General features: G+C 46.9%; 1 protein-coding gene across 1 annotated transcript; it reads right to left on the bottom strand.

Moving 5' to 3' along the window:
* Positions 1–86: 86 nt before the first annotated feature.
* Positions 87–21,444, bottom strand: plekhh3 (pleckstrin homology, MyTH4 and FERM domain containing H3). The gene is made up of 13 exons (XM_049745463.2): positions 20,877–21,444; positions 16,797–16,855; positions 11,528–11,622; positions 8,827–9,009; positions 7,711–7,868; positions 6,084–6,207; positions 5,719–6,016; positions 3,930–4,137; positions 3,638–3,765; positions 3,226–3,346; positions 2,685–3,149; positions 2,354–2,545; positions 87–2,240 (listed from the first exon to the last, which is right to left on the bottom strand). The coding sequence occupies exons 1-13, from the start codon at positions 21,009–21,011 to the stop codon at positions 2,085–2,087; spliced, it is 2,322 nt and encodes a 773-aa protein (XP_049601420.1). The 5' UTR covers positions 21,012–21,444; the 3' UTR covers positions 87–2,084.
* Positions 21,445–22,736: the final 1,292 nt, after the last annotated feature.

Here is a 22,736-nt window from a genome sequence, read left to right on the forward strand (position 1 = left end):
TCCGTGTAGTTAAGGGAAAGTCAAAAGCGCAAACACTACAAGGGACCTTTGACCTAGTAAAAATAAAAAAAGAATATAAATGCTGATAAATTGGTGCTGTTTTTTTAATTAATAATTACATACAGTATTTGTCTTATTGCACTTCCAAGTTAGTTTAAAAAAATAGTGCAATCAACTATACACACACACATTAAAGAGGTACCATGCAGCGTACATACAAAGTGAATACAAAACAAAACAGGCTCTTTTCTTCTTTTTCTTCTTCTTGTTGTGCTACATCATTCAGAAGCTGCCTGCAGCTTGCCAAGCAGTCAACGTTTGGCAAATTTATCTGATATGGAACAAGCTGCTGGCGTTGATTTCTTTTTTTAAGTTTTGTCACATGGGAAACTCAATTAGCTTCACAAAATCACTCCTTAAGTACAATTAAACGCTTGAATAGAAAACTGGAAGGTGGGGCCGGGAGAGGGGGGGATCATTGTAAAAATACAGAGCAAAAAGCATCTTTGGTCCATCCTATAACTTGGTAACACTTTGGCTATGGGAAGAAACTTTCGAGATCAACAAAAGGATCACATTGACAAAAAAAAAAAAATCAGGTGCTCCCTAAGTCAGACAGAGATAGGTTCGAAGCACCGACCTTCCTAAACGACACGCTCTACTGCCTGCACCACGGCTGCCATTGCTCAACCCTTAATGGTGATTGTTGGACATTCAAGTCAGGCATTGCACGGGAAGCTACAAAAAAAAATTCACCTGGGGGAAATTTCCAGCACTTGTCACGTTTGTTGTAATTTGCATAAAACGTGTGCCAACATGGTGATTACAGTTGTACTCATAAATTTACATTCCCTGGCAGAGTTTATGAAGAGCTGGACATTTTTGGAACTGATGAGTGAATGTGGACCATTGAGTTTCTTTACTTAACTAATGATTGTGCATATGTGGAAGTGTCCTTTGAGCAAGCTGGCAAACGCTGGGTGAATGAATTTGGAGTACCTGAAGCAAAATCAGAGTTCTATTCAAATGTCCTTAAAAATAAAATATGCCAGGGAATGTTATCAGCACAACTGTAAATATGTCAGAAAACTCCTTAGGGAGTGTGGCTAAATGTAATGCTAACGGGGAAAGGTGCACTTGTGTGCATTTAAGACTTTTTTTTTTTTTAAACATGAAATATTACTAAAACATTCTCAGTCTTACCCAAGACGCTCACAAGGAAGCCACTTCATTTGGAACACCTGCACTCCTTTGAAAATGAATGAAGAAGAATTTTGCCTGACAACAGTTCTCATTCAGTGGAACAGCAAGAATGAAAAAAATTATCCAGTTTGAACATTTAATGGGTTGTGCAAGTGTACCTAATGAAGTGTCCTGTGATTGAAGAAAGGGGAAGAGGGGCTTCGCGCTACAATAGGTTGCTTGTTTGTAAAAAAAAAAAAAAAAGAAATTTAAATAGGCACCATTTTATTTCTTCTTATTATAGTGGTACCTTGAATTTTTTTCGTGTGCATTGCTATGTGTTTTCATGTGTGAATTTGCGTGACCTTGTGTTTGTGGGTTTAAAAAAAACTAAAAAAAACCTAAAATGAGCTATGGCCAGTAACAGGGAAAACTTAAAAAAAATGGTGGGCTCTTAAGTCAAGGTACCACTGTTTTATCATTGTTAGCAAAGCTGTGCTGTGCTGTCATGTCATCAGTCAAGGCCAAACTGGGCAGAAAACCGAAAAAGAATAGGAAGAAGATGCTGCAACAGTGTTCCTCTCGTCAGGGTCCTATACATGAGCACTCGGGCCAGGGTGACTTGAGCTGCAGAGGCAAAACATCTGTTTCCAGTTCCAAGTTCACATGGTTGGCTGCATCAACACTTGTGCGGTAAAGCAGGCCTGATCCATCCGGGACCTTAGGAAAACTCCTAGATGAAGGTCGCGGGAAGGAGGGAGCGCACGAGAGGCAGGACGGCCGCCTTCGAGGAAAGTTAACCCAAACAGGCCCGAGACAGAAAGCAGATGTGGAAGTTGTTTACCGTCCAGCTCTGAGGGTTTGTGTCGGAGAACGGCCCCGGGAAGCGGGCGGCGGCCATCTCAGACGGGGTGCGAAGGCAGCTCCAGGAGGGCGGGCGCGGACGGGTGGCGGAAGCCCACTGGCGTGCCCTCGTGGATTTTGACGGCGTCGCCTTTGCCTCGCTGCAGACGGGTGGCGTTGAAGTACGCGTTCATCAGTTGCGTGATCTCGCTCAGCTGGGACGCACACAAAGACACATTTTTGAGTGTGGTCACAGTGTGCCGAATAATTTGAACGGCGTCACATTTTTTCTTTGGGTGACCACTTTAGTGATTGAAGCTTTGGTTACCTTGTTGGTTTCGAAGAGCATGTCTCGGCCGCCGGCGCTGATCTTGAAGGTGTTGCTGTCGGAGACGCCGTAGGAGCAGATCTGTCCGTAGGGAAACGACTCGAGGGCCTCAGCTTCTCCTTGGCGATAGAGCGACACGCTGCTGGCCGCCACCCCCAACCACAACTTCTGGGAAAAACTCCCCGTTGAACTCTGGAGGGGACACTTAAAATGTCAGCATGACTTCGAAGGCAACATATTTGTGCAAGTCGAAGGGGTGTTTAGGATTGCGGCCTGTGACCGAAGGGCCGCAGGATCGATGCCCAGCATTGACACCATAACAACTACTCACAATGTAGAAGTCGACTTCATAGAGCGTGCAGCCGAAGCCGGACCACTGGCGCGCTATGGCCAGATAGGCGGCCATGCTGTCTCTGCAGTTGGAGCCCGCCAGACCCCTCCAGCGCTCCAAGATGGCTCCCATGACGGCCGCCGCCTCCTCCTTCACACGGCTGCGGAGGCGCAGGTCCTTCTCCACCTTCTGCTTGTGTGCCGCCGCCGCGTGGCTCCACAGCGCCCCCACCAGAAGGCGTTGTGCGGCGGGGCAGCCCGTGGGCGCGGCCACCTGGCAGGTCGGCAGCGCTTGCGCCACGAGGATGCGGGCTTCCAGCAAGTGGCCAGGGAAGAGCTGCTCCAGGGGTGGGCAGGGGGCGTGCGTGCTAAAGTCCCCCATGACGGCCTGAAGCCGGAGGGCCGCCAACGTCTGGAGGTCCTCTTCGCAGGCGGGCAGCTGGCCGCGGATCACCATCTCGTGGCACTGCGATTTGGGGAAAAAAAACAGACTGAGCTCCAGGTGTGCCTAATAAAACGCCCGCCAAGCGCAAACATGTTACCTGCTCAAAGAGGAAGAGATACTCGATGCTGTCCACTGAAATGCTGTCGGCGTCCAGCAGGCAGTAGAGCTTGAAGCACAGTTTGCGCTGACCTTTGGACTCGCACTCTTTGCTGGAGATGCTGCACACAAATATATAAATACCGGAACTCCAAATTTATTTTGTGATTCAGTGAGCGAGATTCCTCGAATACAACGACATTCCTGTATCTTAGTTAAAATCTCGTGACCTTCACTATCAGGTTTCCCCGTGTTTGACCAACAACACCGAGACAAGGTCGCCTCTTATCACAGCGCTGCAAAATGTTCCGCATGGGAAGCGAAGCACAGCAGATAAAATTGCACAGTCTGCCGCTCTGTTGACGAACAAATAAGCACCCGGAGCACATTGAAAAGCTTTTATTGTGTCTGACCTGGTGAGGATGTCGGCGATGAGCGCGCCGCCCGACACCGGCTGCTCCCACAGCGCGTTCTGCTCGTACAGAGCAAACGTGTTTTTGCTGTCTTTCAGGCCGAGCCGCTGCTGCATTCGCTGCACCACCTATGGAGAACACGCAAGTCTCTTTGACATGAAATATCATTTCTGAAAAAAGGATTTTGAAATATGCAGATTCCACCCGACAGTAGCGATGTGTATCTGTGGCTAAAAAGCGAAGTGGGGAGAGTCTCGGTCGCCTGTTCTAGTTGACATTTCAAAGTTCAAACCTCGTTGGCAGTGGTATGCGAGCTGATGTAGAGCTGGCAGCAGCCAGGTCCGGGGTAGTGCACTGTGCACAGCATCTCCTGCCTGCTCATCAGCATCTGGATCTCCTCCCAGGACGGCACACACTCGCGACACTTGGTCTTCTCCAGAGCCTCGCTGATGAAGGACGCATAGTTGTCCATCTCCGATTCAGGACTCTGGTTCTGGATCCTGCAACAAATATGGGGGAAAAAAAAAAAAATCTGTCCAATTTCCAATATATAGTGCATATAAAAAAGTCAATCACATAAAATTATTTTTACTTCATCATGTTGATGGCTCACTCGGGGTTGGAGAACACATGATGTCCATTGTTACTTAAGTAGCCAAATACGGTTCCTCACCCCATAACCCTCTCCCCCCTCCCCCCACCCTAATGAAAGCAGCGGTTAACAAAAGACAAATTGTTGAAAGTGACCCAAAACCTTTTAAGAGTGTGACTGGACTACGTCACCCCGCTTTTGAAGTTTTATTTTCTTTGGGGGCTGCCAAAACGACAAAATGTGAGAACATTTTGACGCTGGCTCTCGGGGACGTTAAAAAGCGCTTCAAAGTCACATTTGCCTTTGAGTTTAGCGCGCCAAACAGGAAAAGGTGTTTCCGTTCCTGCGAAAGGGGGCTGACCTGCCGCTTCCTCCTGGCGAAACGTCTAAGCCAGGCCGCGGCGAGCGTGCCAGCGTGCAGCTGGGCCGTCGTATAAAGGTTCCCTTTGAGTGGCTAAGGTGCGAAATTAAATGAAAATCATGATGAAGTTATGAGCTCAGTCTTATGTAAACACCAACCGGGAAGGAATATTAAAAAAAAAAAAAAATACACACAAATTTGGACGTTTGCCTCAAAAATAAATATTAACCAGTTTTTCCCAAGATGCCACAAAAAATGTCTGTTTGGTCAAATAAGTTCATCCCGGTTAATATGACCTCAGTTTTACCTAAACAAAAAGCAGGAATGGAATAGGAAGGAAACAATTACGTGACATGACGCCAGAATGCACTAAAAAGGAGGCCTTCAAACCTTTTTCATAACAACACTGCCACAGGGGCTCCTGAAACATAATTAGGAATGTTCCAGCAAGGCTGTGGGATCCCCTCATATGCCCCCTTTTCTGCTGCCACTTCTCCTCCCTCCACACATTCTCTGGGGGGCACTGGAGTGGAGGGGTTGGAAGCTTTTCTGGGCCACATGCCCGAGCTCCAACCTTGGCGCTGCCCGGCTGCAGCTTTCCAAAGGGAGCGGCGAGAAAAAGTGCGTGAGAGCAAAAAAAAAGAGGCGTCAAGTTATTTGACTCTGCGATCGCCGCTGTCGATAAGCACTCGGCCGCCGTTTGATGGGGGACACAAAACGCGGAGGAGGGAGATTAGAGGGCTAATAGTGTAGATTAGCATGCGGCGCAGAAGGGCTAATTCAGAGCTGCAAAGCCGCGGCCTACAACAGTTAAAGTGGCGCTCTGAGAGGCTGGCGCCTGCTGATTTTTTTTTTTCCCCTTCTCTTCACCGCATCGAAGTTTGAGGTGAAGTGACCTTACATTTCAAAGAAAATACTAACTCCTAATATCATAAAGTTAACATGAAACACAGTGGCTAGCTTATTTCTGCAGCAGCTGGAGCTGAATGTCAGTGAGTTGTTGTTTTTTTAACGTGGCGTTTTGAATGTCTGCCTTTTTTTTTTTTACATGGCGTTTGGCATATCGAGAGATACTTGGTGAAAAATGTACTTGACGTGTATAATCGCCAACTGCAGTTGACATGTTACCTCTTGAGGTGGAATCGTAGGTACTTGAGGACGGCGGCTCCGGGCAGGAAGGTGCAACTCATGCAGGTGAGCAGCTGCCAGTAGCGCAGGTGGGCGGCAGTATAGGGGGCGGGCGTATGGCTGGTCTGCTTCACCAGCTGGCAGTAGATCTCGTCGCGCAGCGGCCGCAGATCCAAACACGTCTGCAGCACGCCCTGGATGATGGGCACGGCGTCGTGCGCCGACTCCAGCTGTTGCAGGCCGTTGAAGAGCTTGACGGCCTCCTCGTTCAACGAGCCGTAGCCCTTGCCGTGGTGGTCTGCGGAACGTTCGGAACGGTTACAAACAAAGAGCACGGGCCGACATTAGCGTGTAAAAAGACTTACACGTGTGCGCCAGGCTGCCATAGGGGAAGGGCAGCAGCGGGGCGTAGAGGGGCCCATGGGTGTACTTGAGGATAGGGTTGTGCTGGTAGATGTGTTCCACCACCTCAGGGTTGAACTTGTTCTCCTGAAGGTGAAAGAAAAGTCGGTGAGAAATTTCACACGGCTCCAGCGCGCGTGCGGCCGATCCGGCCCGGCGGGTGATTGAGTGCGTCTGGCCAACCTTCAAAAGCGCCGGCGAGGTCAAGTGATGACCCGGCAAACGGCCGCAACACGATAGACACGTTATATTTTATCCGCCCGAGCCAACGTGTATCGGTCCCGGGCGCTTTCCAGTAGCAACAGATGGCTCGCACGCAATACGGCCCTGCCGCACCTGTTGCTTATTAGTAACGCCGCCACCGCTGCCCCACTTATGACTTTTCCCCCAGCCCGCCGCCAGCTTCTCTGTGGCCGGTTTCCAGACAAGCTTACTCAGTGGGGTAGAGTTGATGCATTCCGCCACGCCGGTGACAGCTTTGTCTGTTTGAAGGGCAAGAACGAGACGCTTTGGAACGTGACAATTGCACGACTTTGGTTTTAATTGCGCTTTGACAATAGTCTTGCTCGTGTCAGACGAGGAATGACATGCTTGCTTGTCACATAAACATGCCCATAATTTGGCCTCATTATCCAAACCACACCAAGCATGCAAACAAAAGAGGCTGTGCAGGCGTGTTTACAATAGAGACAGTTTATGCAGCTTTCTTTGATTGCGGGGAACGTGTTATGAAAAACTCACTTGGTCATTTCGTCTATACAAACAAACATTTGACTTTCTGGAGCTTTTTGTGAGCTGCATATTTTCCGTATCTTGCTTTTGTTTGCTGGACTGTGATGGTGATAATACACATTTTCAATAAACTGCATTCACGTTCTCAGAATAAAACTATTGTACCAGAAGTACCGAATTTAAAAAAAAAAGCCATTTCTTGCATATGCCCAACGTTTGTCGCAAAGTTTCCCGCTTTATTCACAGCGCAAAATGTCCCCAGAATACACCAAATCTGATAATGAATACTCAGATCCGCACATAGTTTTAGCTTTATCTGTCCGGCTAGTAAACAAATAAGCAATTAAACTAAACACGCTGCAAGGGGAAGAGGGGGCGTGGCTAATCAAGCACAACCGCCCTAAAGACGGCTAAATAAGCGTTGCCTCGTGTCGCTATTGAGAGATGTCGTAAAAGATAAGCCATCCTTCCTTGCCGATTTCGAAAGTATCCAAAGGGTAAACGACAAGACAGTGTTTAGCGGACCTCGCTGAGCCCACTGCGGACTGGGCCGAGACGAGACGACCGCCCGCTCGCTCGCTCTGAGATTCCAGTGAGCTGTTCTCTCTAGCAACCTCGCTTCTAAAAATAACTTTCCGTCTAGTTTGTTGATGCATGGTGACTCAGCACCAAACAAGAACTTTTATCTCCATTTTTTGCCTCGGGGGGGTTGAGCTCTAGAAGAATACGATGACATCATCCAGGAGAGAGGGGGAAACTTTGGACTTTTGCGTGGTTACCATAGCGACCGAGCCGAGGGTAATAACCTGTAACCCGCCGGCTGTTTGTGTTTGGTGGCGCCAGGCTTTTGGACCTCACCTCTATATCTTGAATCAGGAGTTGCGTGGGCGTTTCCACGGGCGCTTTGGTGTCGATGATTTTCTGGATGGCGCAGGCCCAGTGCACGGCCTCGTTGAAGTGCTTGGTGTAGAGCCTGTAGCAGTGCTTGCGCCCGTACACCGTGATGCTCCAGTAGCCTGGAAGAAGAGCACGGAAACATCACATGAAATCAAAACACTCTTGGAATCGGACCAGTGTTCCAAAGTCCACTCTGTGGAAAACCAGAACTCCTTGTATGAGCAAGTCGGGCCTGCCCGAGCTAAGCGGGCAGCGCTTATCAGGCCTTCCTGCTACGTGCCAAGAAGGTGCCAAAGGGTGCCAAGAAGGCACTTGTGCGATCCCATTGCAGGAAGTCAGCCCTGGAGGCTCATTATCAGCTGCCTAGCAACGCTACAAACAGTTGACAGTTGTACAGCTCAGTTGATTATTTTGGAATTTCAATGGTGAACTGAAATTTGAATCCCAAGACGTAAACATTTCAATTGTAAATTCAAAAAGAGTAAATGGAAATTGAATTAATGAAAGGGGGCGTAACAGGAACTCAAATAAGAGAAAAGCGGAAAATACAAGGAGGAAGCAGACGCGCTCGAATAAGGAACAAAATGGTTTATAGCAGCTAAATGGAAGTCATTACGAGGCCAGAAGAGAAGATGCTTTCCTGCCAAGAAAATTCCCCATAATGCACAATGAGCTAGTCCAAAATATTTGCTTTTGGACCGGGACGCTGGGTAGTAAAATCCCAAAATATTGACAATACTCTCATCCACATTGGTTTCCTGATTTACGCTAAATGTTCAACTTCATTCAGAGAAGAAACCGAAATGCCTGACTGATCATCGAGAAGTTTCTAAACAAACTTTCAACCGCATTTTGGACCGAGCAGCGCTGGGGCTTCCCAAATATACTCACAATTACAGTGCGTGCGGGAGCACAAAGAGGAACCGCAAGACATCACATACATCAGAAAACATGCAAAACATCTGACTCGGAATTTCTGAAGTCCAAATCACGAAACGCCGCACAGGCTGCGAACACCGCAGACAGAGACGTCGTCGAGCGTGAGTCAACCGTGTGCGCGTGTGTGTGTGCGCTCACCCGTCTCCTTGAAGGTTTGCTTGTCTGGCCAGATGACGGAGCAGAGGCTGGTTAGCACCAACGTTCCCAGTCGGCGGGCTCCCTTCTCGGGCCCGCTGTAGTAGTCCAGCGAGTCCTGGCTTAGCACGAACCAGAAGCGGCGCTGCTTGATCCAATTGCCTCGCACCTCACGCAGCAGCCAACCTTCCCAAAGACCAAGAAAAAAAAAATTCATGTTCATCGTTGACGAAATACTTACGAGATTTACTACAACACAAAAATAACCATAAACTGCAAATAATGCTCAACATAACTCATGAATTTTAATGACGCTTATCCCAAATTATTATTTTTGGACCTTGGTGGAGGTATGCGCTGTACGAGGTGCTGATGGCCAGTCATTTACTTTGGGCCCAAACCAAAACATTGTTCTTATTTGACTTTACAACACATTCTGGCTGCAGCCACGTTATCAGGGAACTTCCAAGAAAAGCTCGGCCGGCCTCCCAGCCCAAAATAATCCGGTCGGCAGGTAGACTTGTCGTGCCGCTACGCAACGACACCATGTTTCACTTAGAATAACCCCAGAGGTCTGTAATTGTCCATAAAGTTTTAGTAAGAGTGTTGAGGTAAAATGCTAGGGGGGGATACAAATATAGCCAACTAATGGCAGAGGCATTAAAGCCCGCCATGCAGCTGGCATAATTACAGCTGTGGAGTGACAGAAAGGGTGGTGAAGAAACACTGAACAGAGAAGAGGTCAAGAAGAAGAATTTTAAAACATTGGGTTAAGTTTTTTATATAGGCCGGATCTGCTAGAGGATTTTAATTTTTGCCATTTTTTGCTGGTACCAAAAAAAAAAGTCCCATTGAAAATGCAGTTTTTTAATCTACATTTTATAATTCAAAACATGGGGCATAATTTTATACTCCCCCCAAACACTTTTTGAAAAGGTGCCTTTCTTTATGTTAAGCACGTAAATTTCGGAAAATGATTAAGGGAAAAAGACGCCAACTGAGTTCATATGTTGCTACTGAGCCTATTTACTAACCTCCTGAATACACAAATAACTACCGGTAGCTAACTTACCAATAAGTTGACGACATAAGCAATACAAATAACTAGCCCAGCTACTTATTTGTGGAAATATGAAAAAAAATATATGAAAAAATGCTACATTTTGGAAGTGGACCCCGCCCCACGTCTGCGACATTGGCAGCGGGCCTGGACGCTCATGTTAGAGCGTGCGTGCGTTCAAAGCGTCAATTAGGCCGCCAATCTGGCAATGACGCCATGGGAGCATCACGGCTTCCTCTGCGGTTAGCGAGCTGCGTGCCACCTGTCAGCCTGTTTACTTCCCGGCGCTCCGCTTGCGCACGTTTCCGTGCGACGTGCTTTTCCCAGGCAGCGTGACACGGCCGTGCCAAGATTAAAATCAAGCACAAAGCCGTGTTCTCATGCAAGCTTTCCTGTTTAAGAATTTCTCTACATGATCTTTCATCATAAGGCGACCAAAATAGTTCTCCTCCGAGCATTAAACTTCCCCACGCATTAGGAATGCAGACGAGCCGAGCGGGTGCGAGACACGGGGAGAAGCGCACGCCTAAAACACGTCGACGCCTCTGTCAGACATGGCATGTGGTACTTCAGCTTGCTGTCACTCACAAAACAGATGAGCAGCATTTCAGGCCAGGGCCCCGTAAACCCGCCCCCTCCCCCCCCCCATCTGGATCCCATCTAAGTCCTGCTAATACCTCCTCCAGGGGGCCACGGCTCACCCTTAATTTGTTTCATTTGTGACCTTTCAACCCAGCTCCAAAATCCCAGCCCCCTCAAACACAACACACAATCTGGCTCTGTGCATTGATGTTTACTCATTTGCCATTTTCAATTTTTGTCCCTACATATGCCTCCATATAGTCCTGATGAATATTCTTACATTATTTACTCGGTGTGGTAGTAAAATTTTATTTTGCACCTCACTTAACGAGTGCACCAAAAAGAGGCCCACACATGAGCGATCGATGGAACGCGAGCGGAGGCGCCATCCCGCGAGTTTGTTTGAACTGTAAATCAACAGCGGCACGTTAATAATCTCTTTCTGTCAGTGTGACCTATTTAAGATGTGGGGGTCAATGTTTACACCCACGCACAGGGCCTTCATGTGGGTGCTTTTACGATATTTCTTTGAGCTGCAACACTGTGAATAAAACGCACAGTACGGTGGTTCATATTTCGGGTTACGGGGTTTACAGTCGCAGATTTTACGACAGTGTGTAAGTGTCACAACGAGGCAATGTGAAAGCCACCGCAGGACCAAGCGCTGGCTCGGAAAGAAAAAAAAAAAAAGAAAGAAACAAGAATATACGATGAGCTCATCCCTCAAAAGCACGACATGGGCAAGGTCTTGTGACGACAGCAAACGTCCGTGGATGCACCCACGTGAGCTGGCGACGATCACATGTGGCCCGCAGCTGTGCTAGGTGACAGCGCGGTGGGAAGTTGCCACAGTGCTTATTAAACAAGGACAGGATCTTGGAAGTGGACCTCTCAGACAGGCACCGAGACAAAATTGACTTAAGCAATTTGTTCTCATTTGGTTTGTTTGAGGACTTTAATTGGTCACAATTCCAACTATATATGTTGCATAGAAGCTAAAAACGTGAACAAGGCTCAATCCCGAGTGCCAACGACTGTGTTTATTTTACGAGTCTGACTCACCTTTGACCAGAATTTCAGGTTCTTCCTCCAGGCCCATCTTGTTCTTCTCCAGGATAAGGCTCTTCATCTCGTCAGCAGCGTCTGACACGGCCACTCTGCGTTGGAGAGGAGAAGGTAAATAAATAACTTGGGACCAATTCCACACGGAGGACAGCTAAGTGGTCTGGAGACAGCGTCTCTACCCCCCGCTCTCACCCCCGATCTGGGGAGGAAGAAGTTCCATGAAGCGCCCTCAAGTGTTACCTCACGGCACCACTGTGGAGTGTGAACAGCTTGCCTTGCTTTTATCACTATGGCTGGCGTGTCAGGAGAGAAGGACTGAAAATAAACGTGACAGGGCGACGCCGACCCCGCCCGCCTGCCAGCCAGCAACTCCGTATCGCTTTTGGAAGGTTCAAGAGGTCGCAGGCGTGACGAGTTCAAGCGCTAAACGTCAAACATCTGTTGGTGGACCTTTAGTCTGCTTTTTATCCCCCTTCCATGCATCCCTCTCTACTTTTTGGCCATTGTGGTATTGTATATGACATTGAATAAAAATTTTATTTAAAAAAAATAAAGGTTTTATTCTTCATGTCCATTTTGGCCTCGAAAAAGCAATAAAAGCAAGGACCCTATGTGGGCGATATATAAAGTGTCACCGAGCTGATTTGTGAGCGTGAGAGAGTGAAACGTAAGCAGACTAACAGATGAAGCTTGCATGTAGCTTGCATAGCTAGCCGCTCCTCTTCGTTGCCACTCGCAAGATTCTATGTGCCGAATTAATCCCCGTGTCAAATGGCTTCCTGCTCTCCACAGGAAGTGGCCCGGCACGGGGCCTCCTCCGTCACAGCCTCCGCTGGGGCTTCTGGGGAATGCGGGGGCGGTGGCGTACTGTGGAGGATGAAGGGGGAGTTGGGTCGGGAGTGGGGTGGGGGTGGGGGGGGGGGGGGGGGGGGGTGCTTTGTGGATGTAGCTGCTGGACAGCTGTGCACATCCAAAAAGCTCCACATCACCCTTGGAGAGGTGGGGAGGGGGAAAATTGGCCCTCGAGCAGTACAAGATGTCTGCTTTTCAAATTACTGCTTGCCATCTTTCACTTTAGTGGAAACTTGGATAGATTCAAAAGTGGAAGACCCCAAAAGCAAAGCATAGCTTAAGTTACATTAGGTTGCTAATAAAAATGCTAGCTTTGGCCACAAAGTTGCTGTTGACATTTCGGGGAGAAACCTGATCGTGCTATCAAACAACTTTTGAGGTCGATGGAGTCACAAACAAATCATTTGTGTCGTTTACTTTTAGTACATTTTTGAGTTGACAACTTTTGCAGTTTTGAGTCACACCCAAAAAGAGTTTGGTTAGAAATATTCAATGACCTTCAAAAAAAAAAAAAAAAAAAAAAAAAAAAAAGGTCCAAATCTGCTCTGGTTCGGACTGTGCCGTTTTTTTTTTTTGTTTTTTTTTTTTTAGGTTGACCAGATGCTTTCAAGCCCCACTGGTCCTTAAACAATAGAATCATCCCAAGTTAGCAGGAGTGGAACGTGGCCACATTTTCCTAGAAAACTACACGGCTCCAAAGCCAAGTTTGCTTTTTGAATTCCAAGAATATTATTTCCGAGATAGGCCGCCATTAAAAATAAACGGTGCGTACAGCTTTTTCTTTGCTAGGATGACGGCGGCGTTCAAATCCATAAAGTGCTCGGAGCAAAGTGCAAATAAGTGTTTTTAGCCATTTGGCTTCTTTAAATTCCTAAAAGCTCATGTGGCTCACTTGCTGCTGCAAAGCCAATGCAGATATAGCGCAGAATAATCCAAGACACTACAAATAAACACTAGACTAGGTCTTGTCTGGACGGGGTTTTTATGTACATCTAAATCCCCGTCAGCGTATGGACTAATTCTGCATTCACGTCTCGGTTTCATCGGCGCAGGTTGTTAACGCCCTCAGCTAAGAGGCGTCCTCGCATTTCTGTGTTTATTTTAACGCCCCTCAGAGGGCGAGGCCCCATCTAATTTTTCATAAAGAGACGCTTTGCTATGTGTTAGCTAGCTTAAATATAAAAGTGCCAGTCGGTTGGCGTCAACAACTATAAGCGTGATATATATAAAGTGGGCCATTTGTTATGTATATATTCAGACTGATACTTTCCAGAGCTTTCAGATCAATGAGGACATAAATGATGACAGGAGAAAGCGGTGGATTTATTTTCTGACCAAGTCTTTGTATTTTTATAGATCTTGGGACAAGATATTTGTTGCCTCTACCGAGGAAATTTGCAAAGAAGTGTATACGAACAAAATGTGTGCAGCCCAACAGAAAAAAAAAAGTAGATTATTTTGCCCAACAGTACAAAAACAATAACATTTCGGACTTTCCTCAAACGCATCATTACATCACGAGGACTGCTCAGGTCAGAGAAACCATCACAAAGGTGTCTAAAATTCAACAATGGGAACACACAAACGAGACCCGAAGAGAAATTGGGGAAGTCGTGATGTGAAAAATACAAAAGAAATATCATTTAAAAGAGGAAGGGGAAAAAGTTTATGAGCGTGACGAGACAGATAAACTACTCAATACTCATCTATTCATTCCTAATGGAGCCATACCACCAATTTGTCTGCGGTGGTGGGTGCCCTACTTTCTTAGTCTCACATGACTTTCATACTTAAATTAAACACCCTCAGAGCTCCTAAAAAAGTGACCCAGCAACCAAGCTTTGGTTGGGATGAAAAGAGGAAGGCGATGACAAGGCTAACACTTCAGACCAAAGAGGAAGGAACACGCGAGGTGGCAGCATGGCATCATCACGCAACACCAATTGCCAAATCATGACCGTGTACTCACGTTCTGTCAGCTCAAAAAAAAAAACATGTAGCTACTCTTTTCTTCACAACATATTTCAAAAGTTAACTTTTTCCAATAATAATAAAAAAAAAAAGCTCCTCTCAATGTTCCAATTGGAGTAAACACGCATACAAAGCCGACAAAGTGGTTGCGCATTGACTTGATTGGAATGTGACTGTCTGCTGCAGTAATTGATTTTAAGTCGAGATTTAATCAAAACACTCAGACGCTAATTAAGGTTTGAAATGGGGGAAAAAAAGAAGCGACACGGCGTCCTTGCTCTCGGGCGTAGATGACCTCAATATGCGACAACAACCAGAGAAAGTCACAAATATTTAAAAAAAGAATAATTCACTCTCAAAATGACTCGCATTCAAATTTCTGTGCGGATTCCTGCCAACTAACAAAAAACCTCGCCTCATTAATGGAGGTGGAAAAAAAAAAAAAAAAACGACACTTGAACTAATTACGCATTGTCGACGCAATAAACCGCTTGTGAGCCTCCCCAGTGGTCCGAGGGGCAGCTTGTAGCTGAAGGAGGGTTGGTGGGAAAAACTGGGAATGTGGTGATTAAGACTGGGCCTATATGACCTTCCAGCTAAAAATACACTGTTTACCCAAGACCGCAGCCAAGAAATCACTGGACTCAACGCAGGGGAGGGGGGGGGGAGGGGGAAGGAAAGAAAACACACCCAAAAAAAAAAAAAAAAAGTCATGTTTTGAGAAGGGAGGGGTGGTGTGACAGGAAGTCTGAGTATGTGACAGGAGAGAAGGAGTGAGAGTGTGTGTTTGTGTGCATAAGTGCCCGAAATAAAAACATTAAAATGTCGTTGCAAAGCAATGAAGCCAAACGAAATGATGAAACATTCTATAAGGGCTGAACATGTCAACTATTTGGGACGGTTAAATATCTGACAGGCTGGCACACACGCAGACAGACGGACACTCAGACAGGCAATTAGCAAGGGGGGGGGGGGGGTTGTCTCGCACACTTTCAATGTGCACCCGCGCACATTAGATACACACTGGCCTCTTTCAGTCATTACAGTCTGGCAGCTGACACGCAAAAAAAGACTTTTTGAAGGTCAAACGCTGAAAGTTATGGACAAGTGTCCACTTCCCCTCTTGTGCCACTTTGTGTACTTAGTACAAGTTGGGCTGGTTACAAGATGACAATGGCGTCCATTGGAATGACTGACTTTCTTTTCAGTGTTGGGTTTGACAAATAGAAACGCCGCAAAATGCGTAACGACCTACTTTGGAGCCGTGCTGCACGTGCCATGGAAATGCAGATAATGGACACATCTCATTGTGGCGACTTATCAGTCTGCCGTGGCTCCGCACAGGCGAGGGAGTGGCCGTGTTCCCTCGTTGGCCAGGTAATGACTGACTGCGAGCGCTCTTTAATCTCAACTCTCAGCCGCCGTGATTACAGCAAGGCCGCCTTTCGACACGGTCCCTTTAAAGAAGTTAATTATGTCGTGCGCCCGAGGCTGTCGCCGCCACATTTTAAGAGTGACACACAGTTGTGCACACACACTCACCAGTCCAATCAGACAGTCAGTCCCTTCCAGCGTGAAAAAAAAAAAAAAAAAGCTTTCCTTCTTTTTCAAGTTGAGCTTGGTGACTCATCGTCATTTCAATCTTCAGATGTACAATAGAGATTGCTATTGAGTGAAGCGTGGGTGGTTGGGGAATAAGGTTTGGCGGTGTACGATAAGGCCAAGATGCCAGAGATAGAGCTTGGTCACATCACTGTCTGAGATCACAGCCCGGCACTAATAGTCGAGATGAGGATAGCCACCAATGAGTCACCAAGCTTGCACGCCTATGACGGTTTTCAAACTGCTTGGATTTATTCGATACAGTGTACAAATAAGCGGTAACTCCAAAAGAGACGCAAACTGGCTGTTAATAACAAACGCAGAATTTTCCAACGGAGGGGATTGTAAAGTTTGATCATCCTGGACGCTAAACATTAGCTTCATCACCTTTCTCACGCAATGCTGATGGCAGATACGGCCTTGGAAGGACACTAAGCAGAAGCAAAGTGTGAATGGAAGCAGAAATGTTCCGACTGCTTTCGAGCTGGGTCGCTCCACCACCCGAAACATGACATGCTGTTGTATTATATACGGGAAACAGAGCGGGCTCTCGCAACTGGCAGTTGTTTAAAAGTTTCAAATTAAACAACGTCACACATGTGCTAGTACAATACCGGATAGTTTGAGGCGGACCAGACGGACTTCAGAATCAAAATAAAAAGGGGGGGATTCACAAGGGAGAACCGATACCAATACACGTGTAAAAGTGCATGTCATGTTTGCGCACACACACACACACACACGTGAGTGCCGACTTAGATATGAGGCCTCATGAGATAACGTGTGCTGTGGAGGGAAGTGGGCACGTATGTTTGACTACTTCTACTTTTCTGCCACTTACCCGTTCGTCCCATTTGCTGTACGCGTCGGCTGAGAAACGTGAATCACCTCGGCTGGACTCTGTCGACAGAGGAGAGAAGAAAGGATCAATAAGATGTGCGGTACTAACGCTAAACAACAGATACAGCAGCTAGTAGACAATTGGGCAAAAGTCAACCACCCAGTTAAAATGGATCTTTGACGGCTATAGCCGTCAATGGTAGTCAACGGGTTAATGGAAGGAATAGTCGAGCGATGACTAGCCGCGCCTGTTCAGGAGTCTTACGGTTGCCCGTGCAGTCTTAGAAAAGCCTGCACCTGCAACACTTGGCTTTCACTTGCAAGAGTAGCAAAAAGCAAAGCAGACTCAGTAATGTGGAGCGATGGAACACAGGCATCGTTTGTCCGACAGCTGCGTAGATCCAAAGTAGCAAAACCCCAAAGATCTCTCCCAACAGGTTGTTCACCTAAAAATACCTCCGGACGGGTCTTTCACCCAACAAGCTCTGAATGCTAAATCATACTGGACGACTTAAAAAAAGAAAATCTCAATATTTTTACATCAGTTTTACAAGAATACCAATCTGTCATCCCGACAAATTTTTCATCTGGAAAGCAGACATTTCTCTTCACAATGTTTAGACTTGGGCATTCCCGGGATGACCTCGGAAAACCCCACAAGACATCAGTCACAATTTGGAGCCGTTCCTCGTTCGGGCAGGGCACCGCACACTTTGTCCCTGCGGCTTGACTTCGTATGACTGAACCGCAGGCTGAACCTCAGCCTTGGGCCGGGTGGTGCGAGCAGACGGCTCAACCCCGAGTTGCCGCTTTACCTGAAACACTATCCGGGTCAGCAATGGGGCCCGCTCGTACACACACACACAGAACACTACTACCGGGCAAACTAGTCTAAGTATAGCCCTTTGCCCTGCAAAAACCACTCCACTGCTTCTTTGCGGGTGGTTCAAAAATAACCGACTAAACAAGAAGTGTCAATTTATAGGCCAGTATGGAGTTGTGAGATATTTATGAATCAAACTAGCCTAGGGAGCAAAGGGGAGTTTGAAGGAGGAGATTGGATTAATGCTTAACTCAGGGAGAGGCACTGTAAACGTCCGAGGAGACCGCCAAAAACAACCGACCCGCGTTCATGGTCAAAAATGTGTAGTGTACTGTAATTCCCTTTTGCCCGTACGCATGTTAGCTATAAAAGCCTGAGCCAAGTTGACAACGGCCGTAAAGAAAAGCGCGGGTGAAAAAACAAGAAATGAGCGCTAGTCACGACAATGGTTTCAAAGCCGTAATTCCATAATGTAAACCGAAGCGTGCGTCAATAAACCAAAGGCTCAAGGCTTTCAATATTGTGTGTAATTCCAAACAGAACGTGACAATGCTTGGTGGAGTCAGTGGAGTAAATTGGCTGTGGGATGAGGAACGAGGATAGCGTGCGATGCAGAGCCTTGGCAAAGGCTCCCCCTTGGACGGGTCGGGGATGAATCACTCCAGAATAGAGCAGGGCATGGAAGGAGAGAGGGAAAGATGCCGTGATGCGTTTCGTCCCGTGGCCGGCTTCCACTCTGGCTTTCTTTGCCACCCCCCACCCCCCCTTCCTCTTTTCCCTCCCAGTCTACTCTCCCGCTCCGCTTTCTCTTTCCAGCTCTCCTGGGAGGCTGAGTAACCATGAGGAAATGCTTGGGCTCAGCCAGTGTCGGTCCAAAGAACAGATGTGTGGCCTGGAGGTGGTGAGGCGGAGACGCAACGGAAACCAAATATAAAAAGCCGAGCAGGAGGACGAGCGGGCGCCGACGACAGGGGGCAGCAGCAATGGCGAAATGGGCCATTTTCCAACAGGAAGCTGATTTTTCATGGTACCCTTGGGGGAGGGGCTTAAGAATTCCAATTTGGTAGAGCCACAATCTCCACCAAAATCACATTTTCATGTGGCCTGCAAATATGCAGAAGCAGGGGTCTAGACTTAAAAGGTACCATGGATTGCTCCACATCAAGGATGGCAGCAATGGCGGTTTCGCGTAGTTTCTCCACCAAAACATTCGGTCGCTGTGGTCTTCCCTGCAGCGTTTAAAACCCGACGTACACACATCTAGGGAGGTCCGAGTTGCCGCGTGAAAATGTGTCGTCAAGCTGGGCAGGAAACGAAGCCTTCGGCACAGGCGGAGGAACGTAGCCCCGAGGGACTCTGGAGCCTCCAGTCGAACCCCCCCCCTCCTCGCCCACAACACCCACCTCTGTTGACACCGAGCAAAGGCAAACACTATCAACTAAGATGTGTGTATTCTGAGGGGAGGGGCTGGCAGGGAGCGTAACAAATTGCGCCGCTCCGAGACCAGGTCAGCTGATGATATTGGCTCCGAGTGTTTCAGCTGTGGTCTTAATTGAGAGCTTGGTGTGAACTATTGACTCTTGATACAGGAGATCCAGGGCAGAGCGGAGCGGAGTGAGTCAGACCTGCAGGAAACTGGATTAGAGGAAGTGCATTGATTCTTTTGCAGGAAGAAGGTCATTCCTGATTAACTAGAAGTACAAACTGATATGGAGAACGACATTAATGTCTTTGCCAAAGGTTTGTAGAAAATAGCCTTGCACTGTTATCATTCTCCGGCATTGATATCAGAGTCAATAAAAGGATTCCTGCAAGTAAGAACGAAGCTAATAAAGCCTAAAACGACGCCACGGCGGCATCTCTTATGATCAAGCAACAGATGTCAGATGCCTTATCTGAGGGGGGGCTTCACTTGAGGCAATAACGCCGCAAAGCTCATCTTCTGTTAACGTTTTCATGCTAATTGCTACGATCCCGTTCTGGTTTTTATAAGTGCACCGAGGGGTCAAACGTGAACAGATAAGAAGTAAGGGCTCCATGTGGTACTACTTACACCTGCAATTCTTTAGACGTACCTCCAGATTGTGGAAAGGTGGAAAGAAAAACAAAGACAACTGCTTCAATGTGTCTTGGCATGTCTGGAGAACTCATTAGCTCTTCCAAATACTTCCATTTGATTTGACAATGATTGCAGTCTCACATTGCAGTCCAAGATTCCGACATTTATTCAGTACACGCGAGGGTCAAAATGTTAGAAACAGCTCACGGTAAGATGCGGTGCAATTCGACACCATTAAAAACTGCAACCAGAAGAAGATTTTTATAAAAGTGTCCAAGATGGGGATATATTGGATTGATGTGTTTGACACTGACATCTATTTTTAAGACAGATTCTTAAAAAATATCAGACATGACTCTTGACCACACTTGCAACCAATTAGTGAGAAAAAATAAATAAATAGCAACACATGGAGCCCAAAAGCCACTGGCTCAGCGGGCATCTGCCCTGCAGGCTTGATGACTAGTCCAGCACTGACTGTACAAACATAAACCGTCTTCATCTTATAACCCCAGACATTTTCAACAGCTCTGGTAACTGAGATCTTTCCCAGCGAGTGCACTCAGCCCATTTTCAGCTCCAAAAATAATCCAAATCAATTGTTCTAGACCTACAAATGTTGCCGTTTAAGCAAAGTTGTCTGTCTATACTGTATAGGCACATATAGAAAATCAGCCACCTATACATGGGCGTCAACAATGCCCCCTCACAAGGGAAAAGGGGGACGTACAATACTGATCTCTCTGTGCCTGATCACATGACCAACATTACAGCGGGGACAAGGCTGCAGTCTTATTTGAGGCCAAACACACAAGGATCCCTTCAACACACTGGTGCTTGCATCTTTGTGTGAGTGTGTGTGTGTGTGTGTGATTGCACAATGATTCCCAAGCTCATTGCAAACCTCAGCAGCTGCACACACACACAATTGAGCGATCCCCCATCACAAAGTGAACATTTCCACAAGGCACATACAAACATTTTAGTTCTTTACAATGTGGGTCAATTAGAAGAAAAAAAAAAACTTGCAGTCCAAACTGTGAAGTGATCATTATTGCAATTTGCAATTAATTCAAAGCACAAGGCGAGTCCTTAAAGTGTGTTTTGTGCAATGCAAATGCATCAGTGTGCAAAAGGAGCTCATATGCATGAGAGTGGCAAAAGATGTTTTGGGGGGGATGCAGGTGGACACTTCTTACCTGTCCATTGGGAGTCAGGTCGTCCTTGTTGCGCAACTCGAAAGACTCTTCCTCCTCTTTCTCCCCATAGTCCCTTCCAAGCAAACTGAAGCCCTGGCGGCAGCACAGCAACCAGCAAACACCTTGCAAAGGCATTCAAATGAGGTTAAGTGTGTCGCCTCGTCGTATCCAGGTCGAGGAATTCACAAGTGGTGGCGGCGGGGCGGCCTCGGTGTTGAGCGGGTGCAGCGTGCGCGCCTCCGCGGAGGCAAACTCTCCATAGAGACCCGACGACGAGGATGGAGTGAAGCATGCGACTCTCCACTTAGGTTTGTACACAAAATCTCCGAATGGAAGCTGCCCACAAAACTGTTAGAGGTGACTCAAGAAGTCCACCAAGAACTTCACTCGTCCTGAAGCAAACGGCACAAAACGTAAAGCTAACTCCATACGAGGAATTCGGGGTTCAAATACAAAGTTTCCTGCTGTTTAGAATGTCCTCAAAGTTGGCGGAATCTAGTAAATAAAGTTAATAAGTGACACGGGAGCTTCAGGCACACGCCGTTGCTCTGAAGCGTGCAGTGGCTGAAGTAAGCTAATGGGAGCCCAAAAAACACGCCCACTTGCAATCTGATTGGCCGAGAGCCTACACTCCCCGTAGCGTCATCAACATAAGGCGTGTCCATCTAGGCTGCCAGAAGATCACGTGTCCTGAGGTGCAGTACCAATCCTGAACATCACCATGACGTGGAATTTAGTTTGCAATGTGCCGTGCACATGTGCATATTATATTAAAGAAAAAATATGATGACCTCTACAGTTTCTTCTGTATATATAGTAAAGGTAAAACTAAACAAAGCACTTATCAATTATATTAGACAAGGATATGTCTGCTGGAGATAACACTTGGTCAACATTACACAGTTACTATAAACCAAACATAAGCGTAGACGGCAGTGTGTACCAGTTGAAACGATTATGAATGGAAAATTTGCATAGTTAGCTCTGCTTTGTTGACTTTTGCACATCCTGGTAACTGAACACGTCTGGCACGCAAATGGCTTTGGACATTTTTTTTTAAAGACGTACGTCCTGCTTCTTTTTAGTCGCGCTCTTCTACTTAACTGAACAATTGACGAAGAGAGCGCAGTTGAAGACCGGGGGACTGTGTTAAATCCAGACACGTGATACACACAGCCCCTGGGTGCTCATGCTTATTTCCCCCCTTAATATCCCTTCATTTCCCCCTTCTCAGCTCCATGCAAACTCCCCAGAAACTCACACACTCAGCTGGCTTTAACTCCTTCCTCACCAGGACTGCAACCCACCACTCATGGATGCACCTTTTGACGATGACCATTCTTTCAAGCAATGTCCCATATCGACGCCTCAATGAGCACCAGTCTGTTTTTCTTATGCATGCAGCAGCAATATTCAATATTTCTTCAACTGCCTTCTTCAAAGTAAAGCAGATAAACACCCTTCCCCCAACACTATCCCAGTTTCTGCAGGCAGAATCATCTTTGGACCAGATCCTCCCCCATATCCCAAAACAATACACTGGAGGCCCTCCGTTGCTTCCACAGACATGCTTGGAACATATGTTTTATTTTTAGAGTTGAGACCCCCTCAGTTTCCCCAAAAAAAAAAAAAAAAAAAAGGGAAAATCCCTCCATGGTTTTTGTGGGTTTCAGTGGAGCTGAAATCAAAGTGTAAAAAGTCCTCAAATATCAAAGAAGAAACACATGAGCAAATGTCCCGTGCCGCTGCGTCTTCCAGGATCAGCTCTTCCAGGAGAAGACACATGAATACTCTAGAGTATAGATAGAACCTGATACCCTCAGAAGCGGACCAGATGATTCGGTCAGGCACCCACTGTGA

The sequence above is a fragment of the Syngnathus scovelli genome, chromosome 16 (genome assembly GCF_024217435.2).
Source record: "Syngnathus scovelli strain Florida chromosome 16, RoL_Ssco_1.2, whole genome shotgun sequence".
Taxonomy (NCBI): domain Eukaryota; kingdom Metazoa; phylum Chordata; class Actinopteri; order Syngnathiformes; family Syngnathidae; genus Syngnathus; species Syngnathus scovelli.

What these genes read in the sequence shown, in the direction of transcription:
- plekhh3 (XM_049745463.2), bottom strand. Translation starts at nt 21,011, where the DNA reads ATGCCTTTGCAAGGTGTTTGCTGGTTGCTGTGCTGCCGCCAGGGCTTC. An exon ending in ACCTGACTCCCAATGGACAG is followed by an intron (nt 16,856 to 20,876) that starts GTAAGAAGTGTC and finishes CTCTGTCGACAG; the next exon opens with AGTCCAGCCGAGGTGATTCA. An exon ending in TGGCAGCCTGGCGCACACGT is followed by an intron (nt 6,017 to 6,083) that starts GTAAGTCTTTTT and finishes AACGTTCCGCAG; the next exon opens with ACCACCACGGCAAGGGCTAC.